This window comes from Eublepharis macularius, chromosome 10, assembly GCF_028583425.1.
Source record: "Eublepharis macularius isolate TG4126 chromosome 10, MPM_Emac_v1.0, whole genome shotgun sequence".
NCBI classification, from domain to species: domain Eukaryota; kingdom Metazoa; phylum Chordata; class Lepidosauria; order Squamata; family Eublepharidae; genus Eublepharis; species Eublepharis macularius.
The window spans coordinates 16,567,928-16,590,994 of record NC_072799.1 but is presented as its reverse complement, the minus strand read 5'-3'; the positions used below and the strand labels follow the sequence as shown (position 1 = coordinate 16,590,994).

Sequence of the window (23,067 nt, the reverse complement as noted above, 5' to 3'; positions counted from 1 at the left end):
TTTTTAATACAAATTAACAATATGTATGATCCAGTCTTAGATTTCCTCAGTCTCAGTTATGCCTTCCACTTGCAAATATCTAGGGGATTTCTTGCTAAATTTAAAAAATAAAACACGCAATCCCACACATTAGGGCTTAACTCACCGAAAAGGCACAAGGAAAAGATAGCGAAACAGAAACCCAAGAAACCATACTAAGGTCAGCTTCAGATTGAGGTATTGGTAATTTATGCTGGTTCTGGTGAGCAGGTTCCAAGAGATGGGCTCTTCTGAGGTAAATCTTTGGGTGACTTCATCTTCAACGATGGCTTCAAGTCCCTTCTTGGAAAAATAAAAGACATCAGAAAACTCAAATCCCTCTCGCCTCTGGCTTGCAATTGCCTCCTTCATAGTGATTTCGCCTCTGTGTATGATACCTTCAAAATAAAAATGGAACTGTATAAGTTCAATGACACCAATTTAAAATAAACCCTTCCTTTCCCCACACAGAGATGAATTTTTCCCCATATGCCTCCTCTGTTATGTTAGACATCCTCCTAGGGTTGCCAACAGCCTGGGGGAGGGGGAATGACATGTCCTTTTATCAAAGGAAAACAGAGAATTAGTGTATGGAAATAGGCAGCTGAAGATTTTCAAAGCATAGAAGTAAATAACATCACCTAGTAAACTGAGAGCCACTTTGGTGGAGTGGTTAAGAGTGCAGGACTCTAATCTGGAGAGCCGGGTTTGATTCCCCACTCCTCCACTTGAAGCCAGCTGGGTGACCTTGGGTCAGTCACAGCTTTCTCAGAGCTCTCTCAGCCCCACCCACCTCACAGGGTGATTGTTGTTGTGGGGATAAGAATGACATACTTTGTAAACCACTCTGAGTGAGTGTTAAGTCATCCTGAAGGGCGGTATATAAAACGAATGTTGTTATTATTATTATTATCCCATTAAACCTCCATTAAATGGGTAAGGAATTTTTCCCCTCCAGGCAATTAGCAGCCCAATTGACAGGCCTCTCATTGGACATTTTTACCTTAAAACAAACCAACAAACTAGCATCAACCAGTTCAAGCTCAGGACCATCTTAAGACATATTCAAATTCAATTCAATCCAATCCATCGGTGTAATTCAGTAAGATACATGGCTGAAATAGCTACTCCTTTTGAGCAAGCTTTCTCTGGACTGAAAAACTATCACATTTATAACAAGCTCTGCAGTACAGCAGAAAAACTTAAGCATATGGTTAAGAAATAAGGGTGCCGCCGAATGGCCAGGCCAAAATTGACCTGTCCCTTTAATAGTGCTTTTAAAATGCAGAAATGAATAGTCGGGAATTTTTCATGACATGGAGCTAAAAACACATCATCCAATAATTGCCGTAGATCAAACTGATATTATCTAGAGGGACCAGTTTAAAAGTTGGCAACTCTATTAGGAACTAGGTTGTTTGAATTGGTGTAAGAAAAATATTTTATCTTTCTTCTTCAATGGTTCTCAGACTGAGAGCAGAACCACAAGTGACAAAAGGCACAGATTGGACACTTGCCAGCTTCCCTCAAGTTTTGATGGGAAATGTAGGCAGCTTGGCAGAATGTTGGACAAGTGACAGTTGAAAAGTCCATTGGACAGCAGTCAGAGAGCGAAGCTGCTAGACCAGGATCAAAACTTGAGGGAAGCTGACAAGTGTCCAATCTGTGCCTTTTGTCACTTGTGGTTCTGCTCTGAGAGTCAGGACCGGAAAGTCTCTTGCGGGTAATTTGCAAAGCTGGGAATGAATATGAGGAATGGGGTAAGATGGGAGAGACTTGATGGCAAGTCTGGGTTTCCTTCCGGATAAGGTATGAAATAGAAATGAAACTCAGCCCCTTGCTCAGTAATGCTATTTTTTTTTACCTAATCCTGAACTTAGCTGCCTGTGGGAGGATAAAAAAATCTACATAGTGGGGCCAAGTATGGATTGAAGAGGTGTTTCTGCAAACTTTGGGGAATGCCTAGGTTTGCAGGAAAAAAATGAAAGAAGGGGAAATAAACTTTAAAGAGTTTTATTATTTTGTTGGTCATTTGCGCCACTGTAGGATTGCCAGTAGGCTGCAGGGAAAATGTCCTGTCCCTTTAACAGAGACTTACAGATTGATGGTTTTAATTAATCTGTAGAGTTTTCAAGAATTTGAGTAGGATGAATTCACATGTTTAGAATCATAAGATTAATAGCAACTGATAAGACTGATTAGTTGGTTGTACATTGTTTTTGGTAATGTGATCAAAGAAAGAGAGAGAAAGAAAGCTTATCTGAAAACGGAGAGAACATTATAATATAACGAGGAACTAAAGAGATATGTAACAATATCATTGTGCTTTAAGATGATTGATTTTATTGTTCTATCTGTTATTGTAAAATTGATAAATAAAATGTTTTTAAAAACAGACTTACTAGGATGTTATTTACCAGGTGACTTTATTCACCCCCCCCCCCCCCCCCCGTGCCATGAAAACCTTCACCTTCCCATTTTCACACATTAATCCTTTATTAAAAGGGCAAATCATTTTCTCTGCAGGCTATTGGCAACCCTACTCCATTGTAAAACTGAAAGATGGTCAGTGGCTGGAGAGGAGTGGGCATGCATGAAGATGGGAGGGATCAAGCACAAAGGGGAAGGAAGAAAAATAGAGCAAAAGGGTGGAAATTGGGAGCGAAAGGAAGAAAGAAGTTCCCCTCTCATGAGAACCTTGCATCCCCTTCCACATTGTCTATTTAAAACTGGTAGTGGAAAGTGCCACCAAGTCATAGATGATTTATGGCAACCCAATAGTTTTCAAGCCTGTTCAGAGTTTTCACCTAGGCCATTACCGCATGCTCTTAAAGGCATGGCCTACTCACCGAATGCTAGCAGGTTTTCCCCAGGAATCCACATGGCTCCATTTGCAAAACAGCTGTGGGCCGTTCAGCTTCCATTTTTTCAGCATGCTTTTTTGGAAATGCGGAAAGCGTGTTCCCAGAAAAGGCGCCAAAAAAAAGAAGCCAAACTGCCTACAGCTGTTTTACAAATGGAGCCGTGTGGATTCCTGGGGGAAAGCCTCCAGCGTTTGGGCAGTGGACCATCCCTTTAAGAGTGTGTAGAAATGGCCCTAATCTCAAGGATTCTGTTGCTAATTGTACCATGAGGGTAGCCAGAGGCTCAATACTCACCCTCTGAGAGCCTGACATAAGCATGAGCTCTGTGGGGAGACTATTAGCCTCTTCCACTTAAGGGATGGAAGAACATCCCCATCCATATTTAGATTAGGTTTGCCAGGTCCAGGTTGGGAAATTCCTGGAGATTTGGGGGTGGAGCCTGGAGAGGGTGGGGTTTGTGGAGGGGAGGGGCCTCAGAATGGTATAATACCATAGAATCCACCTTCCAAAGCAGCCATTTTCTCCAGGGGACCTGATCTATGTGACCTGGAGATCAGTTGTAATTCTGGGAGATCTCCAGCCACCACCTGGAGGCTGGCAGCCCTAATTTAGATGCTGGTAGGAAACAATTTTGGGCCTCCTCTTACATTACTGGTTTCAAAGCTGCTACAATGTCCGCTTCTCCTGCTCTAGCATGAGATTAGCATTTAAGAAACATACATTGGCAGGTTGTGCAGGGAAAGGGCAGTGGGTTTAAATCTTCCACCTCCAGGTGGATAGTTTCAAGCGGGTAGCCTTGTTTGTCTGTAGTAGAAGAGCAAGATTCAGGTCCAGTACCATCTTAGAGAGCAGTTTGATTTCCAGGGTATGAGCTGTTGAGAGTTAGAGCTCCCTTTGTCAGGGACAAGGTGCGTAAAATGGAAGGGGTGCTTATGATCTAGGCAGAGGGTAGGAGGGGTATTATAAATCAGAGTTTCAGGAAGCTAGCTATAATATGTGTTGTAGTTAGTTTAATATAGCCTGGATGCAAGTGCAGAAAATTAGCATCTATAATGCAAGAAAAATCCTATGCCACGATTCAAACCTGCACCTGGTTTCTCTAATTAAAACTGGAATTCCTTACCTTGTTATTAGCATTTAAAAGCGAAAAAGACATGCTTTTAAAATACACGTGCTTCTTCTTTCAAAATGCTAATAGCAGAGTGAGGGAGCCAGTTTCGATGATTAAATGAGCAGAGGTTGAAGGGTAAAACCTCCTTTTTCTTCACCCACACAGCCTTGAGGAAAATGGAGGCTGTACAAGTCAACAATTTGAACACCTTTTGGCCCTGCAGGCCTTTTGTCTGCTGTTTCTCTTGCATATGTGCTTTACAAAATTAAAGTGTAATACTGATAAATACACTGCAGGGGATTGTAGCTCCACACCAGAATGCATTTTACAACAAAAAAAGAATTTTATGGTGCCACAAAAACTAACGGACTAACTATGCCATTCCAAGCAGAGTTAAACCTTCCTAAATCCACGGAAGTTAATTGACTTAGAACGGTGTAATTCTGGTTAGGAGTTCACTGTTAATGTAACAATGGTAAAAGCTGACTTGATAATCCCTGCATTCAAATTTAGCAATAGAGTTAACTGGGTTAATCAGGGCTCAAATAGCAATAACAGATACATTAGCAGTCAGAGCCCCTCTCCATGCTAAAAGGGCAGTTTATGGATATGGAATATCATAAAGCCCTTGCCATAAATCCTGAACACTGCCTAGCCCCAGGCAGAGAAAGTACCAGCTGACCTGGAAACTGGGAAGTTACCAAGCCATGAGTCATAGGGGGAATGACTGACTGATAGACCTCCACACCCCGGAGAGCAGCAGAGATAAGGAGGCTTTCCGAGACTCCTCCTTGCCTAATCCCATCAATACCTTCTTCCACCTTTCCCACTTACCTAATCAGGGCTGTTCAGCACATCTGATAGCCTCCCTGTCCAGTATTTATCAGGTCATCAAGCAATCTTTTTACCTATAGACCATCCCAGATAATCGTATTAAATCTTTCCCAAATGATTGTCCTACCTCTGGAAAAACCATCAAGTCACTGTTTTGAGGCATAAATTTCCGTTTTGCCTTGGGATACGTTTTGCCCTATAAGTGGGCTGCCCAGCGATGTGCTCAGTGTGTGTGAGACCCATTCACACACCCTCAAATACGCTGGAGCCTTCTCTCTTCCTCTCTTCTCTGTGAAACGCTGGTCATTTTGCTGCTGCTCCCACAGACCCCCTCTTTCTTCAGGACCAGTAATTATCACCCAGTTCCAAATTACTTCTATTTTCACCAGTGTATTCCTAGCTAGCCTTGTGTGTGTGTATTTTTCTGTATGCTTGCCTTTTATTTCTCTGTTAATAAAAAAAGCTTTTCTGTTGAACATCTGCCTGTTTATTTGAGAGTTCTTTAAGGGACTAAGCCCAGTATACATAGGTGGAGAATCCAAGTTACCTTCTCTTGCTTCCAGAGGAGTTAGCCGTGTTAGTCCGTAGTAGCAAAATCAAAAAGAGTCCAGTAGCACCTTTAAGACTAACCAATTTTATTATAGCATAAGCTTTCGAGAATCAAGTTCTCTTCATCAGATGCCTGATGAAGAGAACTTGATTCTCGAAAGCTTATGCTATAATAAAATTGGTTAGTCTTAAAGGTGCTACTGGACTCTTTTTGATTTTGCTTCTCTTGCTTGTTTCCTTTAATGCTAATCCCCCCAACTAATTAAGGAGACCTCCTATTTGGGTAACAGCTATTGTGTAATGGTTACAGTGTTTATACGTTTGAGTTCTGCTTAGAAATGTTACAATCTTTACCTGTGGGATTGCATGGCCTTTTAATACCATCGCTCATAATCTTTCCATGGGTGTAGGTATATGTGCTGACTGCTGAGTGACAATTCACTTCATGCATCTGATGAAATAGCTGTAGATATCAAAGCCCAAACTACAATAAATCTCTTTAAGGTGGCAGAAGAGACTAACATGGCTATCTATCATAATTGTTTCTAGAATTAAAGAATCCCAATGTTTCACCAGGCTTAGCCCAGGAATTGGTTTTCAGCAACAGAGCTGAACCCTGCAAGAATGAACATTCATGGCATGTCTTTGTCTCTGTGCTGAATAATTGCAGTCACTTTTCTCTCCGTGTGTGTTAGGTGCCATCAGGTCACTTCCAATGTACAGCAATCGTATGAATGAAAGACCTCCAAAATGTCCTGTCATTAACAGCCTTGCTCAGATCTTACAAACTGGAGAGCGTGGCTTCCTTTACTGGGTCAATCCATCTCATTTGGGGCCTTCCTCTTTTCCTATTCCCTTCCACCTTTCCTAGCATTATTGACTTTTCCAGTGTCTTCTCATGATGTGACCAACGTATGATAGCCTCACAATTTTGTCATTTTAGCTTCTAGGGAAAATCTTATTTCCCACAGTGGCCAACCAGATGCTCCTGGAAAGCCCATTGCAGGGAATGAAGGCAACAGCTGCCACATATAGTTGCCTGCCACAACTTGCATTTATAATTATACTGAACACCGAGGGTCTATGTAGCCACCACAGCTTAAAAACAATCAATAGGCCTCTGCATCTCAATAAATTTGTCTAGGCCACTTCAAAAGTCATCCAAACCAGTTGCCATCACTTTCATAGCAGTTTATTCCATATGTTAATTATGCAGTATGCAATGTACTTATTTCCTTCAGCTGCTCCAAATCTCTTGCCAATCACTATGGGTGACTCCCATAGTGAGGCAGCAAAAACTTCTCTCCTCATTTTCTACACATCATTAGTTTATAAGCCTCTATAAATAAGACTTCATAACCATGCAATAAAGGCAGGCACAGCTTTTCTTACCTCTCTTGAGGGTACCTTGCAAAACGCCCTCCTTCTCTGCCTGTTAAAGATGCAGGAAATACCCCTGTTCCCTTTGGTCAACATGTAAGGACACCATTATATTGCCTACTCCATTGGCACAGCCTGTTAGAACTGCCAGATAGCCTGTCAGTAAATGTCCTATTCCTTAAATACAGAGAGCTGCTGTAGCACAGTAGTTAAGTGGTTAGGCTGTGAATCAGCACTCTACTGGTTTGAATCCCACTAGTGCCATGAACTCAATAGGCGGCCTTGGATGAGCCATTCCTCTCAACAGGGCTGACGCCAGGGTTTATGGCGCCTGAGGCGAGATACCTGCCCCATGCGCACACACAAAGTGTGCACGCACTCTGGCCCTGTGCAATGACATCACTTGTGACATCATCGTGCAGGAGCGTCCCCCTCACCTGAGGCGGGTGGCAGTGGTGAAGGGGTGGAGAGGTGAGTAGGGATGTGGCTCGCTTCTCCGCGCCCACTTGCTGCTGTGCCACCAGGGCACCCGGCTCGCCCGGGACCGAGCCGAGGCGGGCACAGCGGTGAAGGGCGAAGAGGTGAGCGGGGATACGGCCTGCTTCCCTGCTCACCTCCCCGCTCGCTGCCACGCTGCCAGGGCACCCAGCTCATCTGGGGTGGAGCTGAGGCAGGCGCAGGGGCGCAGAGGTGAGCGGGGACATGGCCCGCTTTCCCGCTTGCCTTCCCGCTCGCTGCTGTGCCGGCAGGGCACCTGGCTCTTCCGGGGTCGAGCCAAAGTGAGGTGGGCACAGTGGCGGAGAGGCGAGTGGGGACGCGGCCTGATTCTGGGTTGGGGGGGTGTCAGGGGCTGGCTCGGCGCCTCCTTCAGACTTCAGTGCTCGAGGTGGCTGCTAGTACGGCCTCCATGGACGCCCTGGCCCTGCCTCTCAGCCCCAGCTCCTCCGCTGCATTGTGGGGATAACAATAACACTAACTTGTTCACCACTCTCGGTGAGGCATTAATCTGTCCAGAAGAGTGGTATATAAGCGCTGCTGCTACTGCTGCTGTTGTTGTTTAAAGAGTGGCTTTAATGGGGTGTTTGCCAGGCAAGGTTGCTTACCTCCATGTCATGAAAAGTTTTGGCTGCCCATCCCCCCATATTAAGGCTCTATTAAAATGACCGGGCATTTTCCTCTAGGCCAGTGAACAACTCTAGGTAGGGACAGGACATGGGCTTTTGCTTCTGGGAAGTTTATGCCCTGTAGCTTTCATCCCTAGCTTGTCATTCAGCAGTTTCTTCCAGAGGCATGTAGGGATGTTACGCAGCCCTGAAACAAATTGATGCTATGGAGATAACTGGAATGGATATAGATTCATCCCTGTTATCATAGGCCAGGCACAAGGCTCAACCTACTCTGGATTGCCAAAAGGCCCTGCAGGGCAAGTCGCTTGCTTAGCCCGCCATTTGCTCACCCTGTGTGAGTCCAGGGACTGCTGAACTTGGCAATGAGCAGAGGATCTTTATCTATCAAATCTTATTAAAGTAGAGCACAGCTGTGAAGCAAACCAAACATGTACTGAACAGCATCAGAACTGGTGTTCCGAATGCAAGTCAAATAGACAGGTTTGCTAGCTTTCGTGGTCTAGCAGGGCTCCTGTATCTTTGAAAGTTACAAAAAGGCAAATCTGAATTCTCAGCTGCAAAAAATAAATAAATCTTTTTAACTCAAGGATACAACATCTTTGACCAAAACTATTACTAAATAAACATTCCTAACCCCAAATTCTTACCAGTAGGAGAGTAGTGTTTGGTTAACGTCCGCTTCTTTTGTAGTTCATCCTGAATCTGTTTTGTTGTCCACTGAAACGAAGGGGAGAAATTAATGAAACCTAATTTTCTACAATAGTCCTGCATTCCTTCTATCAGATCTTATCTTAATGCAAAGGATGACATTATTTGTGCTCTAGATTATGTATTTTAAGAATTGGTAGCCTGCCTTTCTTAAAAGGCTGAAGATATAACATTTTAAAACATAAAAAGATTAATCTGTTTTTCAAAAAAACCCTAAAAACACTTTAAAAATCTTAAACCGGATCTTGCCAGAGCCCTTTAAAGCCTTATAAAGCAGTGGCTGCCGCCCACATACACAGGGTGAGGACCACCCCTTGCTTGACTCTCGTGGGGGTACGGGGTAGTGATTCTGTGCCCCAAACTTTGCCCAGGGTTCCCGAATTATTAAAACTATCCCTGAGCGCATTATGGTTCAGCACAGCACAACCATGTCTGCACTGGCTGATGTTGGACCACAATTTCCCCCTTCTAACATGCATTAGTACTTTCTTGCATTCCCCACTTAAATCCATCCAGTCCTCCCATTAAATTTGCACTCTGCTTCCCAGGTTTAGTGGCGGAGAGTGCCCTCAAGTCAGAGTTGACTTATGGCGACCCCTGGTGGGGTTTTCATAGCAAGAGACTAACAGAAGTAGTTTGCCATTTCCTGGCTCTGCAACCCTGATCTTCGTTGGAGGTCTCCCATTCAATTATTAACCAAGGCCGACCCTGCTTAGCTTCTGAGATCTGACAAGATCAGGCTTACGTGAGCAATCCAGGTCAAGGCACTTCCCAGGTTTCCAATGCTAACATTAGAATCTAACAAAATAGGTATTAGCCTTGGTCACTCAGCCCTTTTAGTGATGCTAGCAGTGTTCTTGTGATCAAGTGTTTCACAACTCTATTAATCTCACACTTGATCCACCTCATTTAATTTTATCAAGGCTTAATCTGCTAAACCTGTTAACAGCAACCTGCCTTAATTGTTATGATACTTAGATGAAGTTCTCCTGCTGAGGAAAGACAGCTGATTCAGGACTTGAGATGAACCTTTGGAGGCCTTGCAAAACATTGCAAAATATTTGGAGCAGAAAATGCCAGTCCCATGATATGAACTCTTGGTTTACTCAAGATGCCTAAGTACAGGCCAATGATCCCCCAACATGGCTAGAGTTGCCAACTGGTGAGATGGCTGAGGGTAAAGATATGAGAGAGTGAGATGTCACTAATCTTGCTACAGCACTTCTGGGTAAAATTGATAGGGTGGTTCTAGGAATTGCTGGAAATTCTATGGTTTCAGCTATTTCCAGAGCTACCCTTTGTCATTTCTAGGCTTTATTCAGAAGTAGCATAGCAACATCACTGATACCACTGGGTTTTTTCTTCCGTTGTGGCCCAGAGCAGTGGCAGGCAATGGAGCATGCAAAAAGAAGGCCTGGAAAGCCTAACTATGGCAGCCATGGGGATTGTGGCACCTACCAATATCCTCCCTGGTGCCTACTTCCTTCTTCCCCAAAGCATCCCTTCCTAAAAGCAAATAGTAAACACTGGGTTTCTTCCACCTCATTGGAGCAGGAGTTGTTTCAGAAGAGCCCAGGAGGCAGCCCCTTTGCATTTGTAGGAAACATCCATTTGGAAACAGCTACCTCCATCATAGGATGATGCTTGGCTTAGACCTCCCAATATCTTGTTCCCATGACAATAGTTTTGTGGATGACTGCGCCTCATGTGGCAGCCATTTTATGGTGATACATTACCTTTTCTCAAAATTCTAAACATTTCCATAGGTTCAACAAGGTTGGGAACTCTGGTATAAACTGTGAATGGTTGTAGTTCCAGACAAGCCAAAGAAGCTGAAGAAAAGGACAGGCTTGATATCAAGGAAAGGGTCAATCTATTTGAGCTCTTGCGGATCTTAGCCAGCTGATCCCAGACAAGGGGGTGAATGGAGTTTGTGGGGAAAATATCCCAAAAAGCTATTGGAAGCATATACCAAAAGAGCACCTGAGGGCAGTTTACATTTCAAATGAACAACATCTCTGACAGGACAAATCCCTGAGAATTCTGGCTTTGAGGGGATGGGTTTAGCAAAGCCCAATACCTATACAGGGATTGGCTTGACGAAATGGACACAACCTGTGGCACTGTGTGAGAAGTCCTTTTCAGTTGTTATGATTCTGTCACTTCTACCCCATGTACGGGGGTAGAACCTGCTATAGCCAATCTTCTCAATAAGTGTATTCATCATTTTGTGTGAAAAGAGTAATATACATGTTTTCAGGCATTCATACACACAACCATGTACCTTCAATAATCTGAGTTTCCAACGGTGTTTACCAAAGCTGAATGATAAGGACAGAAACATAGAGCTGGAAGGGATTCAAAGGTCATCTTGTACAATACAGGAAACTCACAGCTACCTCCCCCCCGCCATTCCCCCAGTAAACCCTACTCTATGCTCAGAGGAAGGCAAAAAAAACTTTCAGGATGCCTAGCCAATCTGGCCTGTAGGAAAATTCCTGATCCCAAAGTGGCGATTGGCACTAACCTGGGCATATAAGAAAGGGCCACAAGAACCAAGCACCAGCTTATTCCTTCCTGCCCTCCCTCTCATGATCTGCCTAAATTCATACCGAGTCATAGCATCTGTTCCGCTGTCAGATGGCCCTCTAGCTTTTGCTAAAAAAACTTCCAAAGAAGGAGAGCCCACCATCTCCTGAGGAAGCCTGTTCCACTGAGGAACTACTCTGTTAGGAAGTTCTTCCCAGGGTCGGATCTACAGTTGCTGGCACCCAGGACAACCGAAGTCCGGCATGCGCGCACTCCTGGCGCTGCGTGATGACGTTGCTCCATGATGTCATCATGCAGGCAGCATGTGCCGCCCCGCGACAAGCCGGCTGTCCTGGTGCGCTGTGGAGCTGGTGGCGGCAGCGCGAGTGGCTGAGAGGCCACCTGCACCATTCGCCTGCCCCACAGGACAAGGGGCGGCCTGCTTGCCACGCACCCCTTGTCCTGTGGGGCAGGCAAATGGTGCGGGCGGCCTCCCAGCTACCCACGCTGCCTTTTGCCTGCCCAGCAGGCGTGTGGCAAGCTGGCCGCCCCTTGTCCTGAGGGGCAAGCGAATGGCACAGGTGGCCTCCCAGCCACCTGTGCTACCACCGCCAGCTCCACAGGACAGGGGGCACACAACAAGCACGCCCCCTGTCTTGCCGCTCGCATGCTCCCGGGGTGGCAGCTGCACACGGTGCCGGGGGCAGACTACCCCCCCTGCCCCCCTGTCGATCCGGCCCTGGTTCTTCCTAATGTTTATTTTATTTTTTAACCCATTGGTTCTGGTCCAACCCTCTAGGGCAATATAAAACAACTCCACTCCATCCTCTATGTGACAGCCCTTCAAATCATATCACCTCCCAGTCATCATCTCTCTGGGCTAAACATTCCCAGCTTCTTCATCTTATCTTCATAGGACTTGCTCTAGAGACCCCCTTGTTGTCCTCCTTTGGACATGCTCCAGCTTGTCAACAACCTTCCTATTGTGGTGCCCAAAACTGAATACATATTCCACTATTCAAAGGAAATGGAGAAAGCACATATTGGGAGTTTCACTCATAGCGCACTTGTTGACCTAGTACATGAGATAAGAGCGCTAAAATTGTAATGGCTGAAAAAATCTCAAGTGAGACAAGTGTCAGGTCTGACTATGTTCCTTATGTGATCTAACCAAAGAGACTCCATTTTAATCCTGTCAGTGTTTTAAGCTCTTCTTTTGCAGGTGACAAACAGTCCAGTAACAGTTATCTCAAAGAAGAGGAATGTTATGACTACAACCTTTCCAGCCTTGGGAAAGTTTCACTCTCTCAGCTTCAAGCCGTTTGTTTTGAGAACTATGGGGGGAGGATGGGACTTGCTGGGCTATGCTATTCTGGACCTTAACCTTTGCCTGTCATTCGTAATAATACTCGTGTACCAGCCAAGATATTGCATCTTGGTCAGTGGACTATAATGGTTGTTTATATTCAGTAAAATCTTTTGGAATCAATGGACTCATGTCTAATTGCAAGAGATAGGCTGGATTGCAACTTTTAGTAAGCCACAGCCTGACATTTTGTTATGAATCACATCTGTTCCAATGCCTAAACTGGGGCAGACGGATACCAAGGCCACGTCCAACAGGGACCCTTTGTTTGATCCTTATACCTCCCCTGGTTCGGAAGGACTGGAACCTCCACGACCCATTCAGGGAGGGATGGAGTCCAGGCGTACTGTGCTGTATACCCTCACACCTGATAGAGCTGAAACTAGGCCCAGGGTGGCAGCAGAACCTCTGATATCCCTACCTACGCTGAGGCAGTGGGGTTCGAGGCCGAGAGACACGAGGGAAAGGAGAGCAAGTGCGGTATTTACTAAGTCACTAATGTACGGGAAATGAAGTGTCGGCTCGATAGCAGAGCATTAAAGTAGCCAACCGTGGTATCACTGGAATCGAGAAGCCGACCAATTAGAGTGGGACCAAAGAGGTTCGGAAAGTACCCAGGTGTGGGAAACCTCCCGTTGTGACGTGATGAGTTGGGACTACACGGAAGTTATCCCGTGGATGAGGCAACGCGAGCCGACAACAAAGTTGGGTACAATTACAGAGTCGAACTTTAGCGGTGGATGCTGGAATTTTGGCAGTAACCGGATTAGCGAAAGGAATCCTGGCGGGGATATTGGAAGAAGAACAAGGTAACGGGGCCCAGGGCATGGGAGAAATTCGGCCGTGGCCTCGGGCGACGGCTTCCTATGTGGAATATATGGAAACTACCCAAGTTCCCAATGAACCTCCTCAGGAGTATTCTGAAACGGTGGGTGCCACGGTGGCCCCAGGATGTGTACAAATGTTAGAGGAGAGACTTTGTAGTATGGAGGAGAGCCTAGCACATGCTGTTCACCTGCTCTCTGTACTCGTTGTCGGAGGATCAGAAGAAGGCCCCTCACAGGGAGAGGGCACCCGCAGCCGAGTTGTCGGCCAAGGTCTGGCGGCCCTGCAGGCTATTGTCCCAGGACCATGTACCTTCCCGAGGGAGCAACCGCTCTTAATAATAGATGATCTGCAACAACCGGTGCAGCCACCGGAACAACCTCAGGGGCCAGCAGATGAGAGACCAGAGGAACTACCCCCTGATGCACCGGGAGGGCCTCCGGGAGGAGAGGAAGAGGCACCACAGGAGCAGCCACAAGAACAACCGCAGGAGCTGCCACAAGAACAACCGCAGGAGCAGCCACAAGAACAGCAGCCGGAGCTCCCAGTCTTTCCTCTGCTACAGCCGCAGGAGGAGGCTCCGGTACTCCCACCGCCGCCACCGCCGCCTCAAGGGCAACCACTTCTCACACGACTTCCAGCGCCTAGGCTACATCCACCGCTAAGACCTCCGCAAGGCCCTCCAGCTCCGTGACCGCAGAGACCACAACCGAGGCCACAAGGTCTTCCAATACCGAGACCCCAAGGGATTCCACAGCCGAGGCCCCAGTACCCACCGATACAACCGCCCCCGCGTCGACCTGACTGGCAGCCAAGGCAAGAACTGGCGCCTGTGCCTTACTACCCACTTCCAGCACCGGTTACTAGACCTCAAGAGTTACTGATGGGATGGGTAAAATTGGAAGCTACTTTCGACGGAGACCCCTCGAAGTTGGGATTTTTTCTAGTACAAGCACTGCAATTCTTCAATCGTTAGAGACATTTATTCGAAGACGAGGCCAGTCAAATCGAGCATTTGGGGTCCCGGTTACAAGGAAAGGCAGCAGAATGGTATGTAACCTTGTACGAGTTGGGGGCCCCAGAATTAGATTCACTACAGGGTTTGGTAGATGCGCTCCAAGCGCAATATGAAGACCCATTAGAGGAGAGCAGAGCCCGAACGGAATTACAATCAATTAGACAAGGTAGCATGTCGGCTAGAGACTATGTTACAAAGTTCCGACAGCTAGCCGCCAAATGTCCAAGGTGTGAGGAATCCACCAAAATAATTTTGTTCAAGCAAGGCATGAATCCCAGACTGTTGGACCGGGCCCTTATGCAAGATAATCCCCCCACACTCTTGGGTTGGATTCAATTAGCCTGTGAAGTGGAAAACCGTATGCAAGAAGTGCGTCTTGTAGAACAACAGCAAATGGCAGGGCACCGACAGACAGCCATAATTGTAAGAGGGGGCAGGGGGGCAGGATATGCAGCTAGAGGAACGAGAGATGCTAGATGGCAACAAGGACTGTGTTTACATTGTGGCCAAAGCGGTCACTTCGCAGCACAATGTCCACTCCGGCCTGTGCAGAGAACTCCATTCCCACCAAGGCGTCCAGCCCCTGCCACTCTTCCCCAGCCGTCCCGCCCAACCCCCGCTCCGCGAACGGCAAGAGGGAGAGGGACGTTCAGAAGAAATCCTCCCGAGAAAGGATTAGAGCTAGAAGAAGTTATGGACTTTGATTCAACCGCTCTAATCGGTGAAGAAGCATCCGAAAGTCCTAATTCAGGAAACGAAATGGATCTGTCGTAAACGGACCCAAACGGCAGATCAAAACTCAGTCAGTTCCCATAGTGGATAGACCTCAAGGGTCCATACTGTTCATGCCTGTTACGTTAATCAATCCTGACCGAAAGACTCATATTCGGGTGCAAGCGCTTATTGATTCTGGATGCTCCAGAGATATTATTGCACCAGCTCTAGTGAACGGATTAGTACTCCCAATAAAATAACTTGAAACTCCAGTCATTTTTGAACAAATGGATGGCACTAATACGAATCCAGTCACCACCGAAACAGTACCTGTCATCACAGGCATGGGACAACATTGGGAGACAAGATCGTTTGTAATTAGCTCTACAGCGAAGTACCCTTTGATTTTGGGGAGCAGATGGTTGTGGGATCACAACCCAGATATAAATTGGACAGCCGGAAGCATCACCTTCAAAAAAGATAGCTGCAGAAATCATCGCTGGGACCAGAATTGGGGTAACAATCCTACCCTCATAGAACAAGCACTCCTAACTCAGGAGGAAATTAATCAAATACCTAAACAGTACAGAGCCTATTTGCAAGCCTTCACCAAAGAAGAGGCCAACACCTTACCTCCCCATAGGAGGACAGATTGTGCAGTGGAACTCATCCCAGGAGCCACATTGCCCAAAGGTAGACTTTATCCAAAGAGCCCAAATGAAAGAGAGGAGCTCCGAAAATTCATTGATACTAATCTCCAAAGGGGATTCATCCGACCAGCAAACAGCCCTCATGCTGCACCAGTATTGTTTGTTAAAAAGAAAGATGGAGGGTTAAGACTGTGCACTGACTTCAGAGGACTTAATGCAGTCTCCTCCACAAACGCCTATCCCATACCTCTCATCAGAGATCTACTCAACGTCGTGGCCCAAGGTAAGATCTTCACAAAATTGGACTTAAAAGATGCTTATTTCCACGTTAGTGTATGAGAGGGGGATGAGTGGAAAACCGCGTTCAATACGCCATTAGGGCAGTACGAATATTTAGTTATGCCTTTTGGCTTGGCCGGGGCCCCTTTGGTTTTCATGTCCATGATCAATGAAGTATTGCACGAACTTTTATATAAAGGAGTGGTTGTTTACCTGGATGATGTGTTAATTTACTCAGAAACCAAAGAACATGTACACTTAGTGCAACGAGAATTAACTACTCTCATGTGTAACAAATTGCCCATCAAATTGTCTAAATGTGAATTTCACAAAACTGAACTCAGTTACTTGGGATATTGCATCTCAAAAGATGGGTTAAAAATGGATCCAGGCAAAGTGAAAGCAGTTCAAGACTGGCAAACTCCCACAAATCGTAAAGAACTGCAATCCTTTCTGGGGTTTGCCAATTTCTATAGAGAATTTATACAAAACTTTGCCCAAATAACTCTTCCCCTCACAGAACTCTTAAAAACTAAAGACAAAGGGGAGCAAGCTAAAAAACCAAAAGCGAAATTATTATGGACACCGCAATGCCAATTAGCCTTTGATCGGTTAAAGCAGCAATTCATATCCAAACCAGTGCTGCAACACCCCGATGAAAATCGCCCATTCATAGTACAGGTGGACGCCAGTGATACCGCAATTGGGGGTGTCCTCCTGCAGCGGGGGTCAGACAATATTCTCAGACCTTGTGCATACCTTTCACGTAAATTTTCAGAAGCCAAAAGAAATTGGAATGTTTGGGGAAAGGAAGTTTTTGCTGTAAAAGCAGCGCTCTCCACTTGGAGACACTGGCTAGAAGGGGCTCGCCATCCCTTTGAGGTGTGGACAGATCACAAAAATTTAGAAGCGTTACGCAGTCCTCGGAGATTCAACACCAAACAATTAAGATGGGCGGAATACTTTTCAAAATTCAATTTCACCCTCCAATTCTTGCCTGGCAAAACTAATTTTCTAGCGGACGCTCTCTCGCGCATGCCCCAACTCAAAAGCAGAAGGGAGGAGACAATAGACACAGTATTTTCGCCTACCCAACTGGGGTGTGTGGTTGCTACGTGCAGCCGCACAACACAACCTCCTCACTCGGACCAGGGGTGGAGACAAAAACTGAAAAGCGAAGTCGAAAAGGAGGGGGAGAATGTACCCAAAGAGAAATTAATTCAATCTGAACAAGGGGAATGGCTTTGGGGTGATCGATTTTATGTACCAAATAGTTTAAGAAAAGAAGTACTGCAACGCTGTCATGATGCCCCAACAGCTGGTCATTATGGATATTTAAAAACCCTTCATCTGGTCCAAAGACAATTTTGGTGGCCAGGCATGCACAAAGACATTTCGCAATATGTAGCTTCGTGTCCCATTTGCCTCAGCGCCAAAACGCGAAAAGGCAAACCTCCTGGACTTTTACAGCCCCTTGAAACTCCAAGTAGACACGGAATGTTCATAAACATTCTAAATGCTTTGGAATACAAAGGGCTTAAGCACAAGAGAACAACAGGTGGATCTGCTAATGAAGAAAGAAAATGAGATTCCCCACTAACCACCAAAAAGGCTATGCAAGGGAACATTTATTTATTTATATTTCAATTTATATACCGCCCATCCCCAGGGGCAGTATATGGGACCTGCATGTACAAAAGCCATGTGGGATAGAGTATGGAGTATGACTGGGTGAGGTTGAATGAAAAAGCGGGATGGATCCAATCCTATGTATTCTTGGTAGTTAATTTTTTTCCCTGGTTTTGAGAACTACAAAAGAAACAAAATTTTACTTGCTTAACTTTTTTAAAAAGGGCACTGCTGTTAATAATGAGAAAAGACATGGAAAGGAGAGCGGGGGGGCAGGGAGGGCTAAGTATAAGGAAAAGGAGAAAGTTTTGGGTCAGAGAACCGTGAACGTGAGGCTTAGAATCTTAGCTGTAGCAAAGAGCAAGAGGAAATCAGTGGAGACTTCCTAAAGTAGCAAAACCTCCCCTTCTTACCTGTATAATTCTTGTCAAAATCTTCACATATGCTTCTGAAATCCCCAGAGATATTCCAAATACTGAAGGCAACACGACTAGTGTCAGCAGCACAAGCAAGCACAGCGTCCAGAAGTTTCCTGTTACAAATTCCATCATACTTAAGTCCTTCTTCCTGCCACCGTCTGATGTGCATTTGACTTCAGCAGTACAGGAGCTGCCTTGAAGTTCTGAACAGCCAGGCACTCTCACATTCACTCCCCTTCAGTTTCGCACCCATGACCACAGGCTTCGCGAGTCCAAGAATGAAGCAGAGCAATTGAAAGAAAAAGGATGCAACTCCCCATTCGGTTTCATTGCCATGGATTGTATGCTGGATGCCCTAGATGACTACTAAATGGACCAGCAGCAATCTGTCATTAAAGGCACATTCTGCCTTCCCTACAATTAAACCTACTCAAACACTTCCGCAAAGGAGATACCACGGATGCTTCTTTCCTTAAGGGAACGTTCACAATGCCAAGTGCTCTGGTTGCTTTCTTGAAAACTCTCCGAGAGCTAAAAGAATGGAATATAAGCAAGATAACACGGGGAAGTGTTACAACATACAAAGAGAAAAGGGTGGCCATTAACTATCAGCAGGAAGGGTGATGGCTTGGGAATTGTAAATAGGATGGATCCATTAACAATTCTTAATAATCAGCATTTATATGTGTATTTCAAGTGTTCAAAGCAACTCACACATTATTCTAGTAAAATCATTATATAACTGTTTGTTTGTTTGTTTGTTTGTTTGTTTGTTTGTTTGTTTGTTTGTTTGTTTGTTTGTTTGTTTCTGTCATTTATAGTCCGCCTTTCTCACTGAGACTCAAGGCAGATGATGCAGTATGAGATTAGTACAATCCGTATCAAGTACATTTCCGTACAGTATCAAGGACATTTCCATAAACAATGCCATAGGGTAAATAGATACAAGTTTAAAAGACATAGTGTTAGCAAGAATCCAATACAAAGTAGAAGAAAATATTGAAACAGAACATAATCACTTCTGGGATTGACATTAGACACCATGAAACAGGTAGTACATAGCAGTACATATTTAAAGCAACAGATAGTATGTAAGGCAACATAGTGGTGGAGTCTATGGTCCCTAACTTATTAGCGGAGCATCTGAGACCCCATCCCTACAATTCAGCCCTCCCATTTGAGTAAAAAGCCTTTTTGAATAATTCAGTTTTGCATCATTTGTGAAAAGCCAGGAGAGTAGGGGGCCCTCCTGACCTCCTCAGGCAGGTTGCTCCACAGGGTAGGGGCCACCACAGAGAAAGTCCATGTCATAGTATCATAGTATCACAGGCTAGTATACCAGTATTATTATCTCTAAGGTCCACCTTGCACAAGAATGGCAAAACTGAGTTTTGCCCAAATGCTAGAATGGCCCTGGCAACACGCTGTCCCTGTGTGCACAGGGAGAGATATTGGGAGGGTGCCTGTCACCCCCCCCCCACACACACACACACACAATTTTCCCACTTATTTTTCTCCTGCTACCCAGCTCAGCAGCAATGGGAAGCACCCATGGGCAGTAAGGGATCTCTTGACACCAGTGGGGACCTGGCAAGTCTGGTTGTCCCTGAACTGCAGGTGACGGATTCAGTACGATGGGCAGTATCTTCCTTAAGGCTTCCCAGAAAGTTCATGGCTGAAATAATATTTTGTCCCAGAACTTCCTGTGCCTATTCCCCATGCCTTTTCCCCACGCCTGCCAGATGAGAGGTCTCGGGAGGCAGAGACTGGGAGTGGGGGGATCCGCCGCCCCCACCAGGGAATGGGATATCTAGCTATATCCCAGGAAGAGCAGGCTCAGAGACCTGGGGCTTCACGGCACATCAAAGGAGGCTTCTGGAGGTGACTCAACTGCCAGATTCTTTGGCAGTGACATATGTCCCGCTGCTTCCTCCTCTGAGTCACTTGATGAGGAGGAGTCCACGCTCTCGTCTATGACATGCCAGTCACCAAGTGGTCACAGATGGGTAATCTGTGGCAGGTAAAATTGACAGAAGATGGCGTGTCACACTTTCAGTTGGACATGGGGATCGAGGGAGAGCAAATTCTTAGTAATTGTTATGAAAGCTTTGTGCCCCACTGGTGATATTGTAGGAATAAAACACTGTGGCCTCATTTGAATGTACACAGTGCTTGACACTGTGTATGGTTTGTTTATCTGTAGCTCCTGAACTAGCCCCTCCCTGCTGTGAGTGAAGTTTCTGTTCTGTTCTGTGTCAGTTGTAAAATGTCTGTTGCTGAAACTCTCTCTCTCTCTCCTGTACATGACATGTTTCTCTCAGTTTGTTGTTTATCTTATTGTAAATAGCTTTTTAAATGAGGTTCTTCTTTAACTAAACAAACAAATTAAATTTCTTCTCACTAGACTTCACTGTGTACTCTGCTATAAACATCTATATGTGTGGAAAGGTGGTATATCCTTCAGCAGGTAATGGGATATGCCCCATATTGAGGACTCACAGAGATATTCACATGTAATAACATTATATAATAACATTCGATTTATATACCGCCCTTCAGGACAACTTAATGCCCACTCAGAGTGGTTTACAAAGTATGCCATTATTACCCCATAACAATCACCCTGTGAGGTGGGTGGGGCTGAGAGAGCGCCAGAGAACTGCGACTCGCCCAAGGTCACCCAGCTGGCTTCAAGTGGAGGAGCGGGGAATCAAACCCGGCTCTCCAGATTAGAGTCCCACGCTAGGGTTGCCAGCCTCCAGGTAGTGGCTGGAGATCTCCTGGAATTACAACTGGTCTCCACGCCACAGAGATCAGTTCACCTGGAGAAAATGACTACTTTTGGGGTGGACTGTATGGAATTATGCCATGCTAAGGTCCTTTCCCTTCCCAAACCCCACTTTATCCAGGTTTCTCCAGGTTTCACCCTCCAGATCTCCAGGAATTTCCCAACTTGAAGCTGGCAACCCTATCCCACGCTCTTAACCACTACACCAAACTGGCTCTCTCTCTCCCCCCTCACAGATATTGGGGTTGCTAGCTAAAGGGCTGGGGGCGGGGACTTTTGACAAGAGTGAGTGATGTCAGCAATGGCTTTACCACAGAGTTTCCAGCAGTTCCCAAGGCTACCATTGTTGTACCCAGAAGTAATGTGCTGGCATCTATGCTGGAGCCTTTCTCTCCCTTTATTTTCAGTGGGACACATCCCTGGGAGTTTCCTCGCTAGGGTTGCCAAGTCCCCGTACCCTCCTGGCGGTGGCGAAGAGGTGGCACTCACCTTGTTTCTTGTCGTCATGTGCGCACTCCCAGGGCGGTGCGATGATGTCATTTCTGGGAAGTAATGTCATCATGCAGGGCTTGGGAGCGCTCCCGTGCTTTGCAGCGGGCCCATTTGGGTCCCAACTTGTTTGGGGCCCAAATTGGCCCACTGCAAAGTGCGGGAGCTCTCCCAGGTGGCGTGACAATGTCACTCCTGGGAGTGAAATCGTCGATCCAGCCCAGGAGCACACCCAGGTGGCCTGTTCCCCCACCTTTCGCTCCTGCCAGCCAGGTGAGTGGTGGCGGGGGTGGAGGGTGGGAGCGAAGGATCCCCCACCCCTACGGGGGGCCTGGGATCCCTATTGCCTGCCATAAGCAGGGAAATTGCAAGCCTAAGTGATATGCTTACCACTTTATTAGGGCATATTCTTTGAGCATCAGGCTTCGTTATTAACAGTTCTACTTTCAACCTGGGTATGAGGGGGGGAACTATGAGCTATAGCTCAGTGGTAAAATGCCTGTTTTCTACATAGAAAATCCTAGGCTGAATGTCTCATTTAGGAGGCAATCTTATGTGTAGAGCTCTGGGAATGTAGTTTGTTGGCTAGAGCAAAGCAACTGCTTAACTTGCATGCTGGGAGGAGTGTATGTATGTAGCTACTTTGTTCACTGTAACCTGGGTGGGTTGTAGACAGGTTTGCCAGGTCCCTATACGCTCCCAGTGGGAGGGGGGACCTGGCACTTACCTTGTACTGGTAATGTGCTCATCCTCCAAAATCAGGGCTAAACGAAGTGCAGGAGTGCTCACGTGGCCAGTGCAACAGCATCACTTCCAGGAGTGACATTGTCACGCCCGTTGGGAGCATGCGTGCCGCACGTGCTCCTGGAGTGCCTGATGGTGGTGGGCCATGATCGCTAGAGAATCGGTGGGCAGGGCTGCAAACCCTCAGGAGTTTGTCTGCCACCAGCAGACAGCTGGGAGTTTGCCACCAGATGTACTATCAGCCTGCGAGATTTTTCCACTTGCAGTACGGAAGCCATTGTGTATGCGATCGAATGCACATGCCCCCTCCTGTATATTGGGAGTATACTTTGACTTGTTAAGACCAGAATACAAGAACGTATTTCACTAATCAGAACAGCGGAAGCACCCCTGTTACAGCATTTTATTGAGTTATTATTACCACGTAATTCGAGTGACTTGCAAAGAGACTTATTGAAACGAGAATCTTTTGGATTCATCAGATAGATACAGCGACCTCAAAGGGTTTGAACCAGGTGTTAGACCTCTTTTGTTATGCGTGATGTGATTTGAGATGGTATTTGCAGTATAGGGAGTCCTTTTGACATTGAGGGTGTATATACCTTTAAATCAGGAGTCATTTCGTAGAAAAAGAGCTGGCGGAACTCATTAGCATAACTCATTAGCATAACTCATTAGCATATGCCATGCCCCTTGACATCGCTGGAAATGTGTCATTAGCATAACTGATTTGCATATGCCTCACCCCCTGACATCACCTATCCTGGCTGTTTTTGACCCAATCCTGGCCATTCAAGGCCAAAATTGGGCCCAAAATGGCAAAAAGGGGCTGAAAATGGCCTCAAAGGGGCCCAAAATGGTCAGGATCAGGCCGCTGCTGAGTGGAGAGTGATCCACCACCCGGCAGAGGCCTGATCCATGCTGTTTTTGCCCTAATCCAGGACGAAATGGGCCCAAAATAGCCGAGAGTCAGGTGGGCGGGGCCACCTGTCATGTGACCTCTTTGAGGAACTGCCGGAACTGCAT

The 23,067-nt window shown here is 46.1% G+C and overlaps 1 protein-coding gene across 1 annotated transcript; it reads right to left on the bottom strand.

Moving 5' to 3' along the window:
- Nucleotides 1-141: 141 nt before the first annotated feature.
- GPAT3 (glycerol-3-phosphate acyltransferase 3) lies at nucleotides 142-18,230 on the bottom strand. Its single transcript, XM_054990395.1, has 3 exons — nucleotides 18,015-18,230; nucleotides 8,531-8,600; nucleotides 142-416 (listed from the first exon to the last, which is right to left on the bottom strand). Exons 1-3 carry the CDS (start codon nucleotides 18,150-18,152, stop codon nucleotides 142-144), a joined length of 483 nt encoding a protein of 160 aa, XP_054846370.1. The 5' UTR covers nucleotides 18,153-18,230.
- Nucleotides 18,231-23,067: the final 4,837 nt, after the last annotated feature.